Raw genomic sequence first — 22,720 nt, 5'->3', positions numbered from 1 at the left:
TTGAGATTTTTACGCAGGATTTTTCGCCTTGCCCTTCGCACTAGTTTATGGATTATTAGTTTTAGGAGCCGCTTCCGTTAGCGAGACGGGTATATTTACCTAAAATATTTAAAACTCAGCTCCTGTTTCGTCTTAATTATTTAATTGATCATAATTGTGCTACTGAATTGATGTGCTGTAGGAAAGTTTTCAAAACTGGGTAATTTCCACTTGGAAAATTTTAAACAGATAGGAGGTAAACTAAAATCAGTAATGTATGTAAAATAGTTTATTCATCATTTTAATTGATATACAAAGGCAATAAAGAGCACCGGAACAATAAGCCGTGTCTAACACTTCACAATGGTGATACAAAGCGAATTAGGACTCAAATACATTGATATTTTAAAGCACATTTTTTTGGCCAGGGACTGTTTCATTTCAAACATATAGACATCAGAGATAGGTAATCAAACAGTTTTTGTCACTCTAGTACTAGCACCCAAAAGAATGAGTATAGGCTTTTTAGTTCTTATTTAATGGCAAATTAGATTTGCCTTACTTACGAAAGTTTCCAAACTTGCGAAATTTAGAATTTTGGAGGTTTCTCATATCTTAATTGAAACTTTCTATTTTCAAAATGAATACCTTTGTTTCATGAGAAATTTTCCTGAAATATCCGAGAACTTTTTTAGCTTTTCAAAAACTTATCGCATGCTGTAGTTTAGCTAGAATTCAACTGTCTAAAAACTGAATTGAAAAACCGGGCAAGTGCGAGTCGGACTCGCGCACGAAGGGTTCCGTACCATAAGGCAAAAAAAAACAAAAAAAAGGAAAAAAAACGGTCACCCTTCCAAGTACTGACCACTCCCGACGTTGCTTAACTTTGGTCAAAAATCACGTTTGTTGTATGGGAGCCCCATTTAAATCTTTATTTTATTCTGTTTTTAGTATTTGTTGTTATAGCGGCAACAGAAATACATCATCTGTGAAAATTTCAACTGTCTAGCTATCACGGTTCGTGAGATACAGCCTGGTGACAGACGGACGGACGGACGGACGGACAGCGAAGTCTTAGTAATAGGGTCCCGTTTTACCCTTTGGGTACGGAGCCCTAACAAGGAGCTAGTACCAGGGCCTCATGAGTTACGAGAAGGTGTCATTGACCGCTCGGCTGCAGCGTATGAAGGCGCCGGCTGCTCGCGTATCTTGGCTACATACCTTTTGCCTGTACGTATTTTTTATTTCCTCGCAAATATGAAGAAAAACATTGTATCATGGGCAGTAAGCGGATTACAAACTCGAATCATTAAATACGTAAAACTTAAAATTGCTAAAAAATGCTAGTGATAATGATGCTGTTTGTGAATCAACCCTGAACATAGGCAGATAAGTAGTATGTCAATTTTATTTACATACTCAAGTCCAGGTAATTAAATAACGATAATATTTGGTCCACCATCAAAATCAACCCTTACAAACTATACACAAAATGTGACGTTTCATGGAAAATGTACCTTATGGCGTCTGGCGCTTACGTCGCATAGCACCAGCGTAGCAATAGCGTAAGCGCCAACCGCCATAAGGTACATTTACCCATGGGACGTCACAAATATACTTTTACATAATAATGAGTGATTTATTTATAACATTGACAATTGCTAAACAAACACTTGAATGACTCACAACGTTATGGCTCTCAATTTAGGAACGATCATTAGTGTTTTTTCCTTGCATTTATATAAGCCGGAACAATTTAACACTAGTTGTCACTTTCCAACACTATTTAACACTTTCCAACACTAGTTGACACTTTTCTACATTAGGAATCAGTATTTCTTGACACTAGCAAACATTGTTAGAGTTAGACCAAGAAAAGTCTGCAGAGATTTTGACAGCACACGCAGTGCAGGTGTTATTTTAAACGTCAAACTGTTATGAAATTATGACGTATAACACTGGCACCGCGTGTGCTGTAAAAATCTCTGCATACTTTTCTTGGTCTAACGCTATATTGTTAACACTAATTCCACTCTAAGCTCTGGTTTCCTAGGAAAGCGGTGCCGTCATATGTATAGGGGCCGTAAGCAAAACGACGCCCGTGTTTACGGTGGCGACATGTGTAAAGTTCTACGGCCGTGTAACACAGCGTCGGCCGCCAGCGTCAAACGAAACGTTTCCAGGTGAGAAAAGGACGGCCTCGATATAGCTTTAATAATTTACTTGGCTGATGAACTATCATTCTATTTCTATTTCGTCGTCCTTGCTGCTCCAGTTGAATTTGGAACTCATTTTGCACATCGGTCCGGTCCAAAAAACCCCAATACCTATAATATAGTCATAGAAATGGCTTCACCGCTATCAAATAAAATGTTCACGAACTAACGACACCGTGAAGACGGCCGTCATGCAAATGGCGGCACCGCTTTTCGACGTTACGGTGTCAATCACCGCACTCTAGGAAACCGCGCCATTTTGTTTACATAGACAACGTTCTAGTGACGTCATTCTCCGCTCTATTACGGCCGCCATATGACGGCATCGCTTTCCTAGGAAACCACACCTTAACCAATACAATATCCTTTTCACATCACCTATTCAGAAAACGCCCTTTTCTTCCCTGCTAGGAAGGGTCAAATGACCACTTTACTGTTCTAGGAGACATTTTTTGTATACTATTTTTTTAGCTTACATGATATTATGAAACATAATAATTTCCTCATATGTGATGTGAAAAGCAGTACGTGTTACATGGTAGCAAAATTATTTCCACCTTGGGCGTTAACACTAGAATCCTTCACTACACCTAGGATTCAACGTACGCCCTCGCCGTAAAAATGTAATTTTGCTCCCTTGTGACAGAATCTATTCTAAACAGTCCTACATTTACGCCCAAATGGAATCATTTTCTATTGAGCAACTATCTATTTACAGTTAACAGTCACATGTTAGTCAACATTAAAATGGCGCGCCTAATAGTTTTCCTTTGCCCAGATCCAATAACAATTTAAATGAGAATTAATGCTTAAATTTAAAAGGTAAATAAGAGGATAGTGGACCTTAAAAAGCAAATGGCCGATATAATTTTTTTGACAATTTATTTTCGTTAGATTTGGATACAATGTGGCTGGTGTAAAGTTTCTCATTCTGGGCGGAATACGAAAATACGAAATCACAAAATGTCCCGAAAAATATCTATGTAATTCTATGTATTCCGTTGTGTTACGAAAGTAGACGCCATTAGATAGCCAAAGGTGGTCAAAAATATTATGACCACCTAAAAAATATAATGACCACATAAAAAATGAATACCATATATTCAAAAATATCTGAACGTGCACTTAACGTCTCAACAATAGAGGCTTTGTTCAGATATTTGTGAAGGTCTTGGCCGCTCAGATAAATCTGATGGCGACTGTGCCATACGTTTTCGTAACTCAGAGGAAGATTTTTTAGGACATACTGTGATATTGTATAGAATAGGGAACTATATATCCACCAAATTAGAAATCTGACGAATAAATCGACAACTAAATAAAATTCGGCCCAAATAAGAGTCGTCTACTATCCTCTTAATGACTTTAACACTATAAAATAATATCATTAGATGAATAAGCACGATATAAAATATAATAGTTTTAAATAAACAGCAATACATAATTGTTATTAATAGACTGAGTCCTAAAGTGTATATTTATTATTTAACTTTAAATAGTTAACTTTTAAATAGTTGTAAGCAACCTGGTTACTTTAATGTAACACTTGCTTAGAATCTTAAATTTCGTGTGATATAATTTATGTAGGTATGTTCCCTGGAATATTTGGCATACTTATATAATTAATAATATAAATTAAGTACACGAGAAAATTAAACACGTGAAGTGAAAATTTTACAATTATTTTAGCCTCGTGCCGCCCAATGTACAATGTACATTAGGATGTACACTTAGTTTCGATGGAATGTCAACCTTAATTACAAACGAAGTAGGTAGCATTTCATTTGTCTCGTAATATTTCCGAACAAATGAAATTCAACCTAATTGAAAGTACAACAAGATTCAAACTTCCTTGGCTATAATTTTGTATGGTGGGCGGCACGAGGTTAATTCCTGCATTTCACCATAGTGAGTGGATATGACGAAATTATAATAAGAGTTACTGTCAACGTCTTCGTAAAATGCAAGAACTATAGGTAAAAAACTTAGCTTACAGCTCTACTAGCATGTAGTTGTATACAATTTACAAAAACACATTAAATTAATTACTTTACAGTGACAAATATTTCTAATTATTCTTCACATACTTAGAGTTAAACCCTTTACCAGGCATAGTATGATTTATCGAATTTCAACTTTAGCATTCAGATTTCAGGTTCAAATTATATTGCACTTTCGGGAAATGTGACTTGTATTCAAGTGAATAACAGAATAAAACATAAAATATGCAACTAACAATATACTGTGGATCCTGGTTATCTAAATAAAGAACTTTATTATTATTATCATCAAAGTTGGATTAATTGGAATATACATATTTGGATTTTTTACGAAAACTGTATATTGGTGCGACCTGGAAAAGTTAAATAAATTACTTTAAATTGACAACTATTTCTCATTAATCTTCATAAAAAATATATTTTAAGTGGTCAGATTGATTCAAGATTGCAAATAACGAGTATGTAAACCTTACGTCATTTTATAATCTTTCCACCATTTTCCAAAAAAATACACTTTAAAGTTTTTTACCTATATTAAGTTTGATATAATATATGAATATTATGATAACGATAGTTAAACAAAATTACGCTTATAACACTAAAAACTACTAAATGTTACACAATTGATAATCACATTTTCACACTTTGAACGCTGAAATGGTTGTGCTATTTCGATCACTTTCAAAACGTTCAGTATACTTTTAAACGCCTCATATACCATTCTACTAACCGTAGAATATCTAGATCATAATCAAATCTAGGTATATCAGTTACTATCTTATCTTATAGAATAGACAAAGGAATAAAAAATTGTGCAAAACATTTTAACCGCAAATTTGACCGTTACCTCTTCGACGCCGTGTCAAATACAAAAGCTGTCACTCGGACGCCACGTCACCGAAGTGTCAAAACTGAAATTGAACTTTATGCATATGCACGTAGGTCTATGTTGCTCTCTGGTCTGTGACCGATTAATCGGTCTTTGGCGTTGAACCTGCGGTGCGGATATATCGGTCATTGGCGTCCAAAAGGTTAAAGTAGATGAGTTGTACGGACGGTACAACGCCATTTAATTCATTTATTTTGCAACCACAATATTTTACACTACTTACTTTACATGCCATAGTATTCCTTTATGTAATCACTAGATGCTTTAGGCCCAGGTGCAAAAACTTACATGAGAATATCCACCGTCTCTTTCGTTCTCGCACCGTCAATAGTGTTTCGTTTTGCTTTTTGTCCCGCTCTCAACGATGGGATAAAAAGAATAAGGAAACAGTGTGAATGAGCCTTTAACCATTGTCCTAGCTAGCCGAGTTATTGTACTGGGGTCGGCCGGCCAGCTCGAGGAGGTAGCGGTCCGGGTGTTCGATCCAGTCGGCCGCTGATAGCTTCACCTGCACAAAAAACATGTTAAGCTCTGGTTTCCTAGGATAGCGGTGCCGTCATATAGCGGCCGTAATATTACGGACGCATGAATGTTCGTTTAATCACCGCACTCTAGGAAACCGCGCCGTGCTGTATTACGGCCGCTGTGTGACGGCACCGCTATCCTAGAAAAACGGATCTTTACTGACTGTGTGCGAAGTTGGTGGGGTTACAAGCGACGCCAACACGACATGGTGGAAATATGAAGTTTTTGGCATATCTTCATACTATTTGCCAGCTGCCAACTAAGGGGCTGTTCATAAATTATGTCATCTATTTTGACCCCCCCCCCCTGCATAAAAGTGACGAGTAGTGTTCAATAGTGTAAAGTGATTATTAGTGTTCAGTGTTACCTGTCGTTGTCTCTCGGCTTCCCTGACTTGCCACTTTTTCACTTCGAGCTGGTTCTCTCTCGAGGCCTGGTCGCCGCAGCCCCACACCTGAAATTAAAAAAAAATGTTTTACTTCTCTATTTGACTGGTCATTAGAACACTTTAAAAGAAAAAAAAATACGTTTGTACAAAACAACTTAGCGGAAAACCCTCGAATATGATGAACAGAGACCAACGCGCATCAGAAGTGGCTAACAAGTGTCCAAAGTGGGGTCCCTTTGTTTGACATAATTATTGAAAGTCATAATGTAATGATTCAAAGTAAAGTCTTGAGAAATAAAGATTCTTAAACCTGAAAGTCATAATGCAAATAAATAACAGCATAAGTCATAACTTATGATTGTTGAACTTTTCAGGATTTTCGTAGGGTTATCCTATAGAGGTTAAGTTAGATTTTGTTTTATAGCAATCCTGCAAAGTTAAGCGTTTCTGTGAAAAACCAAATTATGACTAACGAAAATGGGGACAAACAATACATTATGACTTAAAATTTTATGGGAAACAATAGAGACCCATTTCCACAAGCGCAGTAAAGTAATCCACAAGCGCTTTTATTTTCTTAGGCCCACTTGCACCATTCCACTAACCCGGGGTTAACCAGTTAAACCTGGAGTTACCATGGTTACCAGTACAATTTGACACTAGGTTACCGGTTTAACTGCTTAACCCCGGGTTAGTGGCATGGTGCAAGTGAGTCTTAAGAACATAATTGTGTAGATTACTTTGTACGCCTCGTCCGCGTACTTCTCTACAATTTTCAGATTGTACTATAGACTAACCTCGATCGCTCGCAACGTGTAAGGCACGCTGTTGAAGGACATCTTGTCGAAGCCCTCTTCGATGATGAGTAAAGGCTTGCGCGGGTCGCTGCCCGCCCGCAAGCCCTTCGGGTAGCCGCGGATCGATGTGTTCAGGTAGATCATTTTAGGCGCGTGCTCCACTATTGAGAATCTGCAATATTTAGATAAAGATTATACCTACATATAAGTATATCCTCCTAAGGCCCAGCCATACGAATGAAAAACCAAAAATTTGCCACTGAACCTAAAGTGCAGACAATAGTCGATTTTTTTGCTAGTAAATTTTACGCTACAAAAGAAATGCAACTCTGTTCCAAATGAATATGGTTTAAATTTCATCGACCTGAAGAAGTTACTATAAGTAGGACTTTGGGCCTTGGGAAGGTATAAATATAGCCTTTGAGTGATTTCAGACAAATTTTAGTTAAATCTCATTAAAATAGTAAATAAAATTAACGAATGTATTTCCATAAATACATTTGAATGTCATTGAGGGGCAATATTATCCGTAACTGACTCGGGATATAAAAAGCTAGAATTAGACCAAGATAAGTTTGCAGCGAGATTCACGCAGTGCGAGTGTTATTTATAAAAGTACGTCATAATTTCACATGCACTGCGTGTGCTATCATTATCCGTTGAGTAGTAATCGTCTGAATTTGCTTCAACTATTCAAACCATTTGAGTAACAAAAGGGGTATTTATCATATTTCACGATTATTCAACTTTTTGTGCTAAAAAATCAAAGGAAAGAGGATCGTAGCAAAAGAGCGTTTTAGTTTGAATTTAGCCTTACGTCAGGCGTGGCTCACTCCGCGATTTCGTCGCTTTGCAACAGGTAGCTAAAAGTACATCCGTTCCACACCAATTTTGGTGGCTAGCCATAAGCCGCGCGTGGCGCTGTCGCCACCTAGCGGCCATATCTGTCCTGATCGTAACAGACGTGATTTGTTAGAGATTGAACCTTCTGTACCTAGTCCTATTATTTATTCTGTGCTTACGTGGGGAAGAGCTGTATGAGGGCACAGTCGGCGGTGCCCCAGTACGTGTGCGTGTCGCGCCACTCCTGCGGACACGCCAGCACCACCTTCAGGTCCTCGCCACCCGCCACCACCACCAGCGTCGGGCCCCTGCCAACACGAACGTGATTCACATTTTACGTCAATAATTCAAGAGATATTTACAGCGAGCGCTAATTTTTTATTGTAAAAGCTGGTTTAAGACGAAACAGGAGCTGTGTTTTAAATATTTTAGATAAATACCCGTCTCGTTAAACGGAAGCGGCTCCTAAAACTAGTGCGATAAGGATAAGGCGAAAAATCCTGCGTAAAAATCTCAAAAATCGAGTTTCTTGAGTACCTTTGTATGGAGAAATGACAACTCCTGTTGGCTCTTAAGTAGGTATAGTCTTTCGATTTGTAACTGGCCCCGAGCCGCTAATCCTTTGTCTATTGTTAAGTAAAACCGCACGTGCCTCTACCTGTAAAAAAAGGTCGTGTAATTCTCTACGGTTATTGAGTGCTGGCGAGTCGAATCAGTCTAAAATGTGTCATCCAGAGGCGTAACAAAGACGCGTTATCGGAGAGCGCACCTACACTGGTTTTTTGAGCGTTGGACTCACGGACGTAGAGAGTAAACGGGATAGTGTACACTGGCCAAAAAGTGTGTCCACATGAGACATCAAACCTGAGCCCTCCATCTCTTTCTAATTAGGGTGACCATAAGTCATATGTATGTGGGATATTAGCATAAGATTGAATGTATAGTTTGGCCAGGATCTTTTCTCATTCGTACATAATCAGAGAGAATCATACTGTATTTTCCCTATGCTAGTATAATTGTCCCAGAAAAGAGATGGATATAGTTTTTTTCTCTCCTGTAAAACGCTTCACAACAACCTTACTTAATTTAGTCGTTATAACAGCTTTTAGTCGTTATAAAAGCTGTTACAGATGGGATGGGCGTATTGAATCGCGATCATGGTCGATTGTGAGGAAGGTGTGGTCCGCCGTACCTACATCAAAAACACAGCTATAAGAGAGAGCGAGACAGATATCCAGGATGGGGTAAAACGTTGTACTACGTAACTAGGTAATTCGCAAATCGTGTCGATTAAAAACACTGCCTTCGGTCGTGTTTTAATTTATCACCACTCGTTACGAATTTGATTCTTACTTTCAACACTTGTATCGCAAATTACCTTATATTAATACTATACCGACTAGTTATCGATACCAGTCATTTTGTCAAGCCCTAGCGTAGCGTGGCGTAACAATTTATGTTTATACACGAAAGTCACGAAATTATCTTGAGTATTGACTAAAATAATAAAATATTAGCACACAACGAAATAAAAACTTACATTTAACTGTGTAAACCGGCATCTTACACTATTTATGCTTAACAAAATACCTATCACTATCAATATCATACTCATGGTGTGTTCATATACGTGATGACTTCCCTTTTGCATACTTAAGCTATTCTTTAAGCGTAAGCGTCATCGTAGATCTGTGGTCTGCAACAAAATTTTCAAATTTGCCGCCTTTGTATACTGACGGAAATGTGTGTCCAACCTATATAGAATCGATTACATCTATATAAATAGTTAGAATTAACGTTTCAGTAATTAAATATTATGTAAGTAAGTATAAACATGAGTCTGTAATGTCTAAGGACTTTGGATTTAATTTTTGGCAATTATATAGCTCTCATTACATGAATCGAATAATTAAACATGCCGAAATAAGTATATCTTTATTTATTTATTAGTATACTATTTAGGTAAACTTATTTTTACATTAAGTACGTAATAACAATTCTGTAAGACCGATCCAAATCGCACCGATATCATAGTCACCCTAATGAGTTTGACAGTGTTTTCTTGATTGTACACGTGTGTGTGTGTGTGTGTACACGAAAAATATGTCATCAAGTTGGGGATACCAATTAATATCCAAAGTTACTACAATTTCTACCATATTCAATTTAATGTTTTTTTTGTTATGCACATGCTTGGTTTAATCAGTTAATAATATTGACATCATAATGATTAACAAATTATTTAAAATATAACGGAACTGTAATCGGAATATAGCACTAAAATAGTATATGAAGGTAATTACTTTCAGTAGTATATTGATATAAATACTGCCACAATGGTATCTTTTTTACATTGGCAACATGTGCGAGTGAGACACGGGGCTCTGGTTTTCTATCTCATGTGGACCGTTTTCTCTAGTCTGGTACGAACAACTTTCTGGCTCGGTGATAAGGTTCAATTTAGTATGACAAAAAAAGTGACAGTTCGCTCCCGATTAATATATAACTTCCTGGTTGGACTAGCCCGCGCTCAGGTGCCAATTAGAATAATTAAGACCTTCTTTTCAGGTAAGTAATACCACGTGCGGTTTTACTTAACAATAGACAAATGATTAGCAGTTTGGGGCCTACTATGAATCGACAGACTATACTTAAAAATAAGTGTTTATACAACAAAACATGAGGGTGTAAAAAGGGGTATTTTGTAGCTTTGGTGATATACATATGTAGATGGTTAAGGAAAAAAAGTTTCATGCTTTAATCAAGAAAAAAAGGTTCTTGCACTTAACACCCTCACTATTCTATATCTAAATACCTGAGAAAGGAAAAAAATGTTTAACGAAAACCATACATAGGACATTTTGAGTGAAGCAAACTTACATGTAAACTGGGTATCGCTGGGGCGATGCGGTTGAAGCGGACTTGCGCGATCTCCATGCCGATAACTGGCGGGAGATGGCACAGGATCGAGACAATTGGCGTGTCGTGTACTCGTGTCGGAGGCCAAGACTTATTTTGGGTCGCTGCGCCATTAAAGTAAGTAAACTTACAGAGGCGGCCAATGCTAGTTATGCTAGTATTCGTACCTGTAGTTAAGCGTATGGTGTAGGAATCTATTAGCGCCCAGTCCATGTTCGTTGGAGTTGTATAACGGGGCCCAGTGGGACGGCAACGCACACACCAGTCGCGCCAGCCACGCTGTCGATGCCAGGGTACCCGCTGCAAATAACGGCCATGAAAACTTATAAATGCTTGATTATTTAAAAAATATATATACTAAACACTGACTAAACACATGACAACATAAAAGGACACAGCTAATCATAGCAAATGAAAAGAAAATAGGAGTTAATAAAATATTAGCATTACAAGTATCTATAGGTATTCTGGTTTGGTCAACCATTGTTGTCCTTATTCAGTGGCTTGATTTACAAATTCAATTTTGATTTTCTTGAGTTTTGCCGTCTTATTTAGTGACCGAAATGGTTGGCCAATTGCCAGACTATAGTATCTGTTTCCCAAAAATCTAGAAACATTCTTAAGTGAATGTAGCATAAGTAGATAAGTACACTGAATGAGCAGAGAATGACTTATGATTATGACTTCTATTTAGAAATAAAAAATAGAAAAGAAATAACAGGGGGACTAACCATGATAACAACCGTAAATTGACAAATCCAAATGAGAAATAAGAATGTAGGATTAATATTAGTTTCGTTAACAATTGTCATGTTGACTAAACCCCCAGGATTGGGAACGTTCCCATTGTGTTATGATATACAGTTGAAAATGTTATTTAAATTTGTAGGTCAAATAGTTCATGCCATTTACAAAACAAGTAGGTAAATATAATGTAAGGTATGTTTCTTCCAACTCTTCGAATGTCTGTATGAAAGCTTCCAACATTGCATTGAATTTAAACACATTACATTCAATGTAAAAATTAATCGTAATATCAAATTGAACGACATATGGCGACAAACATTTACGCTCAAAAAAAGTGGTTATGACTTTAGTATTCATCATCATTTTCATTTTTATGAGAGGTTAGTGGTTTTAGGAGTAGTAACTCGTATGGTCTAGAATGGCCTAGATCCTTTTCTCAGAAATATTTTTCATTTAAATTAGCTTTCATACAGCAACGAGTGTCTTCAAAAAATTTTCCATATTTTCAGTCGCGATTCTGATATCATGTCAAGATGCTCAATGAAAGATGAAATACAATACAGAAGTGATAATTTTCTTCAGTTGCAGTGTTCATTCAATTTGAAATGCTTTGAATGTCACATTATTATAAAATTCGTGAAACAAATGACGATTCAGTAGAGACAAGTATAAACATCCATTCTCTTGATATGAGTTCTCTAGTAGCTAGTCTAATGCTCGATCGTGACCATGCTTAATAAAATAAAACTACGAAGGGTTTGTGAGAATCTCCAATTAAAAACTATGTAATTGTGCTGGAAATATCAAATGAATCATATATTTCTGTGTCCCTAGTGAAAAAAGGTACATGTTTCGGGCAGCGCGGTTGTAAATGGGTATAAGTTCCAAGTAACACCTACGCCCTTTTACTCCTAAGCTGCGTCAGACTTGTACCCTCTTTCACTAGGGCCACAGATTAACAAATGAAAACGGTTAAACCAAGTTTTAAATTGAAGATCCATCATAAATCATAGTCCAGTGCTAGCCACGGATTCCGTATTTAGGTAGTGCTCCGAACAGCATTCTCTGTGGGTCGCTAACGGGCCCAACTTACTCTGTGGATCGCTTGTTGATGCCAAATCTGTTGAGCACAAGTATTTCACTTAATTATAAGATCTTGGTTAACGCATTCCCTGCCAGGGGGCGTGGCATAGGAACAAACTTGTATGACGTTGGACGCACATGCGCGTCGGGGGCAGTGAATGTGTTAAAAGAGAAACTCAAGTATTCAATGTATGTAAAACTTTCGTTAAAATGTAGTAAACGTAGCTTGATTTAATTTTGTAAAGCTACAGCTCTTCTGCGGTAGCCACTTATTAAAACACTTCATGCGATAAATTCAAAAGTTTCAAATTTACTACACGTTATTGTAATTTTCGATATAATTTCTAGCTCCTTGAGTTTTTCTGCACGTTGAAGCTAGGTATATATTTCGGTTCCACCGTGGTGCTCGCGCTAACACAACCATGTTTAGTTCGAGTCCTGTATCTGATCCACCCGTTGCCCGTATGTTGTTATGTAGTTAGTTACTTTACATACGGCTCTACGTTACTGACCGTGCTATGGTGACTATAATGGTGGGATTTGGTGGGCCGGTACCAGCTAAAAGTACTGGAGTAGCCAGTTCTAGTCCTGCTCTTGCTCTACATACGGCTCTACGTACTCGTACGTATACTATGTTGTGGCAGCAATGGCAGCTGTAACGGTCCCTCCTGTTAGTTTGCGACTCTACATATGACTCTACGTTACTAACCGTGATGCGGTAGTGGGGGAGGCTGTACCGGTCTACTGTAGAGTGGAGGGGCGGTACCAGCCAACAACCAAGCCCCACTAGCGGGCAGCAAGTTGCCGACGCCAGCCCTCGCCCGTTCTAGAACAGGGGTCGCCAGTTCGAGTCCCGCGCCGGCTCCGTCTGACTCCACGTGCGCGGAGATGTCGCGGTGGCGGGTGGCGAGCATGTGGACACAGTATCTGCAATAGGACGGGATGTTTATGTTGCTTTGTATTTTCAAGGATTTCATCATGCAATTTTTAACAAGTAAGGATTCAGAAAACGTTCAAGAAAATAAATCAGGCGCGTCAAAATTCTTTTCGCTTTCTTGTTTTTTGTCCCCATTTAATGTGACGGAGTGGAGCTTTTTGTATAGGGTTATTTTATTTTTAAATTTTTCATAAGTAAAACTTCATCTACAGCTAGAAAGATATGCAATAGCACTCCAGAAATAAAAAGGTGGTAGAGTGGTCAGACAAAAGACATCGAAAAGAATTTAGACCCAGGCTATAAAGTTCATTTATTATTATACTGTACAGAAAAATAATCATACTAAAAAGTGTTAGGCCTCATTGACATGGATAACTTGAAAAAGGAAGATATTATCAGCACAAAAATGAATAATATACGCACATATCACAATAGCAGGTCCATTTTACCTGTGCACAGGAAAGATGAGACGGTGGCAATGCTGCTCCAGCCAGCGCACCACAAAACCCACGGAGTGGGAGTCCTTCTTGTTGAAGCAGCCGTTCACCACCGAGTTTAGCACCTTGTTTATCTGCAAACAAACGCCTGATCATCAGCATATTATTTACCATATAGGTAAGTACCTACTACGTCTTACAATAATTCTACTTTTGAATGATCAACTATTTCTAAACAATACAGACATTAAGAGATGAGAAGGAGGATCCGTTTTTACAGTTTCAATTAAAATCATAAGTAAACATCTCATAAATCGAGATTTAGTTCTCACTTCTGCTCCAAAATTCAACTGCACAGATATGAAAAATAAATAAAGCGAAACAGTCTGACGAGAGAGAACATCGATCTGTTTTGAAGAAAAAATAATTGCGGTCGGAGGAAACAGTTGAGAACGTCTGTATTATGTATAACATTTACACCTCTGAAGAACTTGAAATAATGTAATTCATATATGTCAATAAACTATTTCAATGAAATTCATGATATACCCACCGCAAGACAGGTCTGCGGCCCATCAGGGTAGTGGTCCATGGATAGTTTGTAGCTAGTGTAGAGCAGAGCGCGCAGGGCTGCCGCTGACACTGTCCCTTCTTCTTCCTCTTCTACGGAAAACATCCTGTTCACGACATATAAATAAATATGTAATGATAATAAAAAAATAAAGCGTTATCCTCAATATAAGTTTATGTAAGTATGGACTTACATAAACTTATAACTTAGTTTATGTAAGTGTGGACTTACATAAACTTATTGGAGCCTCGCCTGCCAACAAACCGCTCTGTGGTTTGGCAGAAGAATGCATGTATTTAGTTGTACCTAAGTCCATGATAAGTCAAAGTACGGAGTCTAATAGAAAATACCAGCTTGCTTATCCTAGTTTTTTTCATGGCTTCTTAAAACTTTTAAATGCTCTGAATTATTTCTTTACTATCTACTAAAGAGTATTTTGCAACGGAGACATTTCTTGTTAAACGAAGCGAAACGAAGATATTCCAATTCATTGAGGTGAAACGGAGTCAGCGGAGTCTCTCAAAGAGGTAAACTGGACATTGAACATTTCTACTTAATTTCTCAATAAATTCGAGAAATAAGACAGTACGGCTACCACCAGTTTTGACATTGACAGATACGCTCGCGTCTACGTAAATTACTTTCTATACATCTCGCTTGCACTAATATACGAGTACGAGCGAGATGCATAGAAAGTAAGTTACTTAGACGCGAGCGTATCTGTCAATGCCAAAACTAGTGGTAGTGGTTCAGTTTTTCCGTTTTATATTATTCTAATAAGGGAGTTAATTAGACTGGAATACCTGACGTAAGTCTCTATAATGGCCGCGTCGTCCAACATGGCGAGTATCTTCTCGCACTGCACCCTGAAGACGGACGCCGGGATGTGCTGGTTCTTGCACTTGCCCACTGTGTGGATGTATGCGTACAACTGGTGGGCCAGCACGGGGTACACTGTCGTAGTATTACCTGACGTAAGTCTCTATAATGGCCGCATCGTCCAACATGGCGAGTATCTTCTCGCACTGCACCCTGAAGACGGACGCCGGGATGTGCTGGTTCTTGCACTTGCCCACTGTGTGGATGTATGTGTAGAACTGGTGGGCCAGCACGGGGTACACTGTAGTAGTATTACCTGACGTAAGTCTCTATAATGGCCGCGTCGTCCAACATGGCGAGTATCTTCTCGCACTGCACCCTGAAGACGGACGCCGGGATGTGCTGGTTCTTGCACTTGCCCACTGTATGGATGTATGTGTAGAACTGGTGGGCCAGCTCGGGGTACACTATAGTAGTATTACCTGACGTAAGTCTCTATAATGGCCGCGTCGTCCAACATGCCGAGTATCTTCTCGCACTGCACCCTGAAGACGGGACGCCGGGATGTGCTGGTTCTTGCACTTGCCCACTGTGTGGATGTACGCGGAGAACTGATGGGCCAGCTCGGGGTACACTATAGTAGTATTACCTGACGTAAGTCTCTATAATGGCCGCGTCGTCCAACATGGCGAGTATCTTCTCGCACTGCACCCTGAACACGGACGCCGGGATGTGCTGGTTCTTGCACTTGCCCACTGTGTGGATGTATGTGTAGAACTGGTGGGCCAGGTCGGAGTACACTGTAGTAGTATTACCTGACGTAAGTCTCTATAATGGCCGCGTCGTCCAACATGGCGAGTATCTTCTCGCACTGCACCCTGAAGACGGACGCCGAGATGTGCTGGTTCTTGCACTTGCCCACTTTGTGGATGTATGCGTAGAGCTGGTGGGCCAGCTCGGGGTACACTATAGAAGTATTACCTGACGTAAGTCTCTATAATGGCCGCGTCGTCCAACATGGCGAGTATCTTCTCGCACTGCACCCTGAAGACGGACGCCGGGATGTGCTGGTTCTTGCACTTGCCCACTTTGTGGATGTACGCGTAGAACTGGTGAGCTAGTTCTGGATACATGGGGAACAGATATTTCTGCAAATAACAATGTTTTTATTAGTTTTGGAAATTTTGAATGGACTGGCGTTTATAAGGTGAATTTCAAACTATTTAAATTTGAATTCCTAATGGTTAAATAGTAAGAGATCCAATAGTAAGAGATCCAATTTTAATAACTAAATAGGAATAGACCCTATGGTGACTGTGTGCTTAAATGTATTACTATCATCCACTTGGCTTGGTCTAACTGTACGCGATTACGTTCCGTGTCAGTTTTAAAAGTATGAGTTTTTGAGCTCTTTAATAAAGTTCACACTTACTTTCAAATAATAATAACAAGTAATAAGATGTTTGTCGTTTATGAATGACACTTACTGTAAACGATTTCTCTGTAACGCCGTTAACGCCATCTTCTTTTTGAGATCTTTGCGCGAGAAGCTGTGGACAAGAAAGAAATATACGTTTATCATGTTTACCAGCTTAAAGTACCTCTTAAGTACCTACGTCATATGGGGCTTTTAGTACGCGAATGTAAAATATACAGAGCATTTAGGTACATCGTACGTATATATATAAAACAAGCATTTAATGCGTTGTGGGCGTGCCTACTGCAGATATTCGTGCCATTCTTAGCGTCAAATTTTTAAAGACTCAACTTAATGTTACGCTGCCTTTTTTAACCAATCAATGACAACAATAAACCTTGATAATTTTAAGGAAGGGACCCCCAAATAGCTACAGGACAATCGTGAACATCTGACAGCCATCGCTTTCCTGGTATTGATTCAACATCAACATCAACATCAACATCAACATTTATTCAGCAAATAGGCCACAAGGGCACTTTTACACGATTGACAATATCACACTGTTAACTGGCTATTTGTAACCCTTATAGCAAAGGTAATAAGGTCCACCGTCGGTCAGTTCCGGTCAGTTAGTGTTAGTATTACATTGACCGTGGTCATGATCGAATGTGTGTTTATAGCACAAGGCTGATTCATGTCAATAAAAAATCGACTGTATAATGTCTTATATCAGGTAACTTATTATCTACACGCGGCAGCGTGTCAAACCAAGTTCAAAAGAAGAGAACTGGCGACGCGGCGGCCGTGTGTTATACACGAACCATTTCAAGCAACTTTTGACCGTATAGCTAAATATTATAATTTCGTAATATTAACGTAACTCAAAATTATGTTTGTTTTATTTATTAAGACCCTTAAAGCTAACTTTTAAATTACTTTATTAAGACCCTAAGGGATTTCGGCATGCCTGATGACGCCTCGGCAATATTACAAAGGATTCCTTGTCGTGCCGTGGCGATTGTGGGCGCCGGCAGGCGTGGATCACTCCGCGATTTCGTCGCTTTGCTACAGGTAGCTAAAAGTACATCCGTTCGGCCCCAATTTTGGGGTTTGCCTTAAGCCGCGCGTGGCGCTGTCGCCACCTAGCGGCCATATCTGTGCTGATCGTAACAGACGCGTTTTGTTAGAGAGTGAGTCTTCTGTACCTAATACAGTGAAACCTGGTTAAGTGGGACCTGGATAAGTGAAAAACCTCTATAGCTGGGACTCATGGTGCGGTCCCGACACTTTAGCACTGAATTACTCTGTTAGTGAGATAAAACGAACCTCTATAACTGAGATTAGTTATTGTGATTTTATAGTCACATTTACCTCTATAATTGAGACAGTGAGTGTATTTTACCTCTTTTACTGAGACTATATTTATAAGATTACATTTTCCTAATTGTTTTTTTAGATTTGTATACGAATTACCTCTGTATCTGAGATAACGTCAATCTATGACCTCTCTAACTTGGACTTTATTGATCTATTTCCGTATTCTTACTAACTCTTAGTCTATCCAATCCTCTAATTGAGTCTAAACTACTTCAAGTAGTTTCATTTAGTTACTTTATGTAGTTAAAACTATCGAAACGAAAGCTGAAATCTTGACAAGTAACAAGAATAAACAAATTTTCATTTAATAAATTTCTAAGACAAAATGAAGTCCGTATCAAATTTAATTGAAAAAAATGTATCCTTTGGAAAATCATTCAAAATAAATTCAACCACCTCTATAACTGAGGTATATCCTGTATTTTCACTTCTATTAATGGGACCCTCTGTAAATGAGACAGAAATTTATTTGTACCGGGCTAACTGAGAGCCAGGATAAGTGGAAAACCTCTTTAAGTGAGACAAAGCTGCGCGTCCCTTGAAGTCTCACTTATCCAGGTTTCACTGTACTATTATTTATTCTATGGCGCCGGGCACTACTTATGTAAAATTACTCATATGTAAAAAATGGGAATTGATTTCATGCTTTTTATATACAACTAGGTAAGTATATTTACCAAATTTTAGGTAAGTATGTTATCTCTGCCCAGAATCACAAGCTCTTTCGATTAAAACGTGAGAAAAAAACAAGACGTCTATTTATTGCATTGCCACAATCGTTTTCCAACTTCTTAATTCCGGTTTATTTTCTGTATGTACCTTGCAAGTAGGAGCCGCAGTTTTCCTCTTCTTGATCCTGCTCTCCTGTATACCGACGATGGAAAACTTTAAGCTATTGACTTGGAAGTGCACGCGCACTTTTTCCCAGCGATCCATCTTTCCTCAGTTTCCCCCGTACCGTAAACACGGATGACCGGTCTTAACCTTATTTGGAATACTGAAGCCAGTTGTATTATTAGGTCTGTGACAAATGAGAATATAGCCCGTCTGAAGTAGGCGGTTGCCGTAGCCAACGAACGTGTGCAGGGTTTCACATACGCGTTGCCGGTGTTTATCTTGTTGTATATCGTTGTCGGAAATTATTTTACCAAACTCGAATCACAAATAAAGTCTTCTTGAATAAAGAATATTTTGTTTAAAAGTTTTTTTTAAATAATAAAATACTTTAAAAGCCAGAATAGAAATAATAAGTATTAGTAAATAAATACAATAATGCACTGTCTCCTCAACCCAATGATCACAAACTAAACAAATCAGGCATTAATTTACTCAGATTACTGTGACAATGACATGATAACCATCTTAGTCCTGAGCTTGACAGATTATGGCGAGGCTGATGACGTGCACTAATTATGATAGGGCTCAGTTATCAGTACCAGACAACAATATTAATATTTAAAACTTACAGCAAAATAAAAACAATGGTTTATGATTTTATGGATTTTAAATTATTAATATACTTTATTTTAGTATACCTACTCTCAGATAATTAAAGCGATGATATTGTATAGTTATCATCTAGTTAGGGTCGGGGTATGCAAGAATATTTTATTGTAAAAGTTTTTTTTGTAAAAATAAAAGATATTTATTTGTGACAATCACAAAACATGTCCGAACATGTACAGACAACAACAGCAAGAAAAGAAGAAATCATTAAGTATGCATCACAAAATGAACCCAACTCAGCAATTTTATAGGTAGGCAATCACATGAGAACAGTATATTTAGGTATGACTCATGTAGATCATCCTAGTTTATGTCTCGTGTATAAGTCTTATCTCTTGCTGCTGTCAAGATATATTCTAAGATTTTTAACATTTCGTCGGGTGACAAGCAAAAGTCACTAACTAACGCCATTGAAATTATTGGACAATAAACCGTGTTACAAGTGTAATAATAGTGCATTGTTACTTTAATTTTCTGATAGTACTTAGTGACTTTTGCATGTCACCCGACGATTTTAATACAGTCATTATCAATAATATGTAGATTGTAGCTTACTCATAAATATACAGGGTGGAAAGATAAGTCGGGCCCTGGAAGGAAACTACCTCAAATCCTTAAGCTGGCTCATTTTACTTAAAAGAGACATTCCTTTATTTTTAAAAAGAAACAAAACTGCATAAACCTGAAACCTGCACACTCCTTTTTTAGAAAAACCCTATATTGCAGTCCCTAGAGAAAACTTTGGCAGGCAATTCAATCCTTGCGGAGCATTTATAGAAAAAGATCCTATAAAACCACACAGCATGCAACCATTTATCTGATTTCTTCATTCGTATTGTACCTATAGTTATAGTTATAGTTTTTTTAGCATTAGAAATTGGTAAACAATCTTGATGTGTCTTTTAATTGAAAAACACATTTTAAAAATAAGTTACGGCAAATATGTAACAATTATGAATCTAATACGATCATTTATATTCTTCTGCTTTCATAAGTACCTAATAGTTTTTGAATTTTAAAAAGCGTTTTTCAATTAAAAGACATGTCAAGATCGCTTACCTTCTTGCAAGTTCTATCTAATGCTAAAAAAACGAACTATAACTACAGGAACACACAGGTTCACTTTATTTTCTGCACGTGATTTGCTCTTGCAAACCAATATGAGCTCTGTTTCGTTTTCATCAAAGACCACATTGTTTTGGTTGTGTATAAAGTGTGTATTTATGGAAGAAATGGGAGGAGGCCTTTACCCAAACGGGATCCATACCTCACGAAAGGAGGAAAAACAACAGAAACAACAGCATAAAAACATATTTTAACAGAAACTAAAAAAGAGTTATGGAAATAAAGAGGCTATAATAATAAAGTGTTAATTGGTTCAATAGAGGTGCGAGCCGGTTGTGGAAATGTTCTACGATAAAACATTACATCATCCATTCAGAATCTAAAGTCAACAAGATATATCAAAAATTTTACTACTTTAGATTGAACAATTAATTATCATGATAATAAAACATGTAATTTTTATTAGAACTATAAACAAATAATAAAATAATACACAGTATAATAATGTATTTAATCAAGGTCTTTTCATGTTATTTTACTCTATGGAGTGTTGGCTTAGCCAATATTTGATCAACAAAATAAAAAATCCTTCTAGAACAAATCATTTAGAGCAGGTTTTCTACATACCTACCTTATGTTTAAACAACTGCTTAAATAAATTATAAATGCTGGTTGGTCATATTTATATATATCTTTTGTTATTTTAGATCGATGTCTTTTACAGCAATATGTTTTTAAAATATAATGTAAATATTTCGAAACGTTTTTGTTAATGATTATTTAGATGTTGTTATATATGTTTCATTTGTTAAGATTACACTAGCTTCAATAACATGTTTTTTTGAGTTTCTAATCTTGTTCAATTTTATTTGCAAAGAAGTATAATTTATCTTGTTTTAAGTTTCAAACATTTAGGTATACAACCTTTGCTTCAGGCAGGACACAATAAGTGTAATTATTGTAGAAATTATCATATTAAACATTTATTATCTTGATTGTTTACAAACATTCCTTGCTGCCATATTATCACCACTTTAAATTATCTATGACTATTTGATGACACATTAGACTCCATAACTTCTAACATACCACGCGAAATGTCTCAGTTAAGGATCAATAACCGTAATAAGGATGACAGACGTAAATAATTAACGGCAGACATTCCGAGGCCACTCTTTATAAGCCAAAGCAAACAAATCGCCTCCGTCACGCGGTGACAGGGCAACCATGAAACAGCCTTGACAACCATCGCTAGCACTCACTCACCTTCCCAAGCTTCTCCACGGGCACCATGGACGTCTGAGGCTTCTCTGGCTCCTGGATATCAGCTCCAGAACCTGATTTTGGCACAGATGTGACAGTCCCGCGCCGAGAACCCCCTCTCGGCGTGTTCAGTCCGCTTCCGCCCTTTTCCTGCTTCTCACCCTTCTCTTCATGGCTGTGGTGGTTTCCCATGACACTATAATAGTAAGTTACGCAAGGTAAGGCCACAGGTGGACTCGAGAGAGTCCTTATTTGCGAACTGCTTGTGCCAATGCAGGCAGTGACGTCGCGGTGACAGATACTTGATGTGACAGGTGTCAGTGGAGCGACATGGGGCGTTTTTTGAGTTTAACCGCTAACTGTGCAAAAAACGTTTTTGTGTCCTTAAAAACTGAAGACAACGTTATGTTCCATACAGGATGACTTTGATGATAGTGTCCATTTTTTTAAAGGCAATGTTAAATAAAAATGTAATTTTAAATAGTAGCAGAAATGAAACGGCAGCGTTGACATTGACAGACAAAACGGCAGGGATGCCAACTTAGTGGTTTTACCACTAAATTTAGGGGGATATAAACCAAGGGCCCAACGTTTTCTGTTCTCTTTCACGACGCAGCAACTAGTATCATTTCTCTCTCCTCGCTCTTTTAAAATGCCGTTTGTCAAAAAAGGACAACCATACTGTTGACAAGGTGGACTTCAAATCAAGTGTTGCCTTTCTTGATGCGCCCAGGCTGTGTATGTGTGCGTAAAAGCGTATATGTGTGCTCTTTTAGGGATGTGAAAAGTCGATATTAATCATGTTATATATCGATAAACGCTACACAGCGGAACGAAATAGCGATTAATTGAAGCTTCAATATCTTCGTTAAACATAAACATAATTGAAATGCTAATGGATAATGAATATATTATAATATAATAATATAATTAAATTAT

General features: G+C 37.8%; 1 protein-coding gene across 1 annotated transcript; it reads right to left on the bottom strand.

The window, feature by feature from the left end:
• Positions 1-253: 253 nt before the first annotated feature.
• On the bottom strand, positions 254-22,105 carry LOC134674702 (uncharacterized). Its single transcript, XM_063532827.1, has 11 exons — positions 21,785-22,105; positions 16,638-16,700; positions 16,132-16,298; positions 14,314-14,437; positions 13,773-13,894; positions 13,096-13,313; positions 10,724-10,856; positions 7,817-7,945; positions 6,795-6,966; positions 5,977-6,063; positions 254-5,592 (listed from the first exon to the last, which is right to left on the bottom strand). Exons 1-11 carry the CDS (start codon positions 21,971-21,973, stop codon positions 5,500-5,502), a joined length of 1,497 nt encoding a protein of 498 aa, XP_063388897.1. The 5' UTR covers positions 21,974-22,105; the 3' UTR covers positions 254-5,499.
• Between the last annotated feature and the right edge of the window lie 615 nt (positions 22,106-22,720).

Source organism: Cydia fagiglandana, chromosome 20 (assembly GCF_963556715.1).
Source record: "Cydia fagiglandana chromosome 20, ilCydFagi1.1, whole genome shotgun sequence".
In the NCBI taxonomy this organism is placed as follows: domain Eukaryota; kingdom Metazoa; phylum Arthropoda; class Insecta; order Lepidoptera; family Tortricidae; genus Cydia; species Cydia fagiglandana.
The sequence above is the reverse complement of the archived record's forward strand: the minus strand, read 5'-3'. Positions and strand labels throughout refer to the sequence as shown.

What these genes read in the sequence shown, in the direction of transcription:
- LOC134674702 (XM_063532827.1), bottom strand. Translation starts at nt 21,973, where the DNA reads ATGGGAAACCACCACAGCCATGAAGAGAAGGGTGAGAAGCAGGAAAAG. An exon ending in CCGTGGAGAAGCTTGGGAAG is followed by an intron (nt 16,701 to 21,784) that starts GTGAGTGAGTGC and finishes TCTTGTCCACAG; the next exon opens with CTTCTCGCGCAAAGATCTCA. An exon ending in AAGCCGAGAGACAACGACAG is followed by an intron (nt 5,593 to 5,976) that starts GTAACACTGAAC and finishes TTTTTTGTGCAG; the next exon opens with GTGAAGCTATCAGCGGCCGA.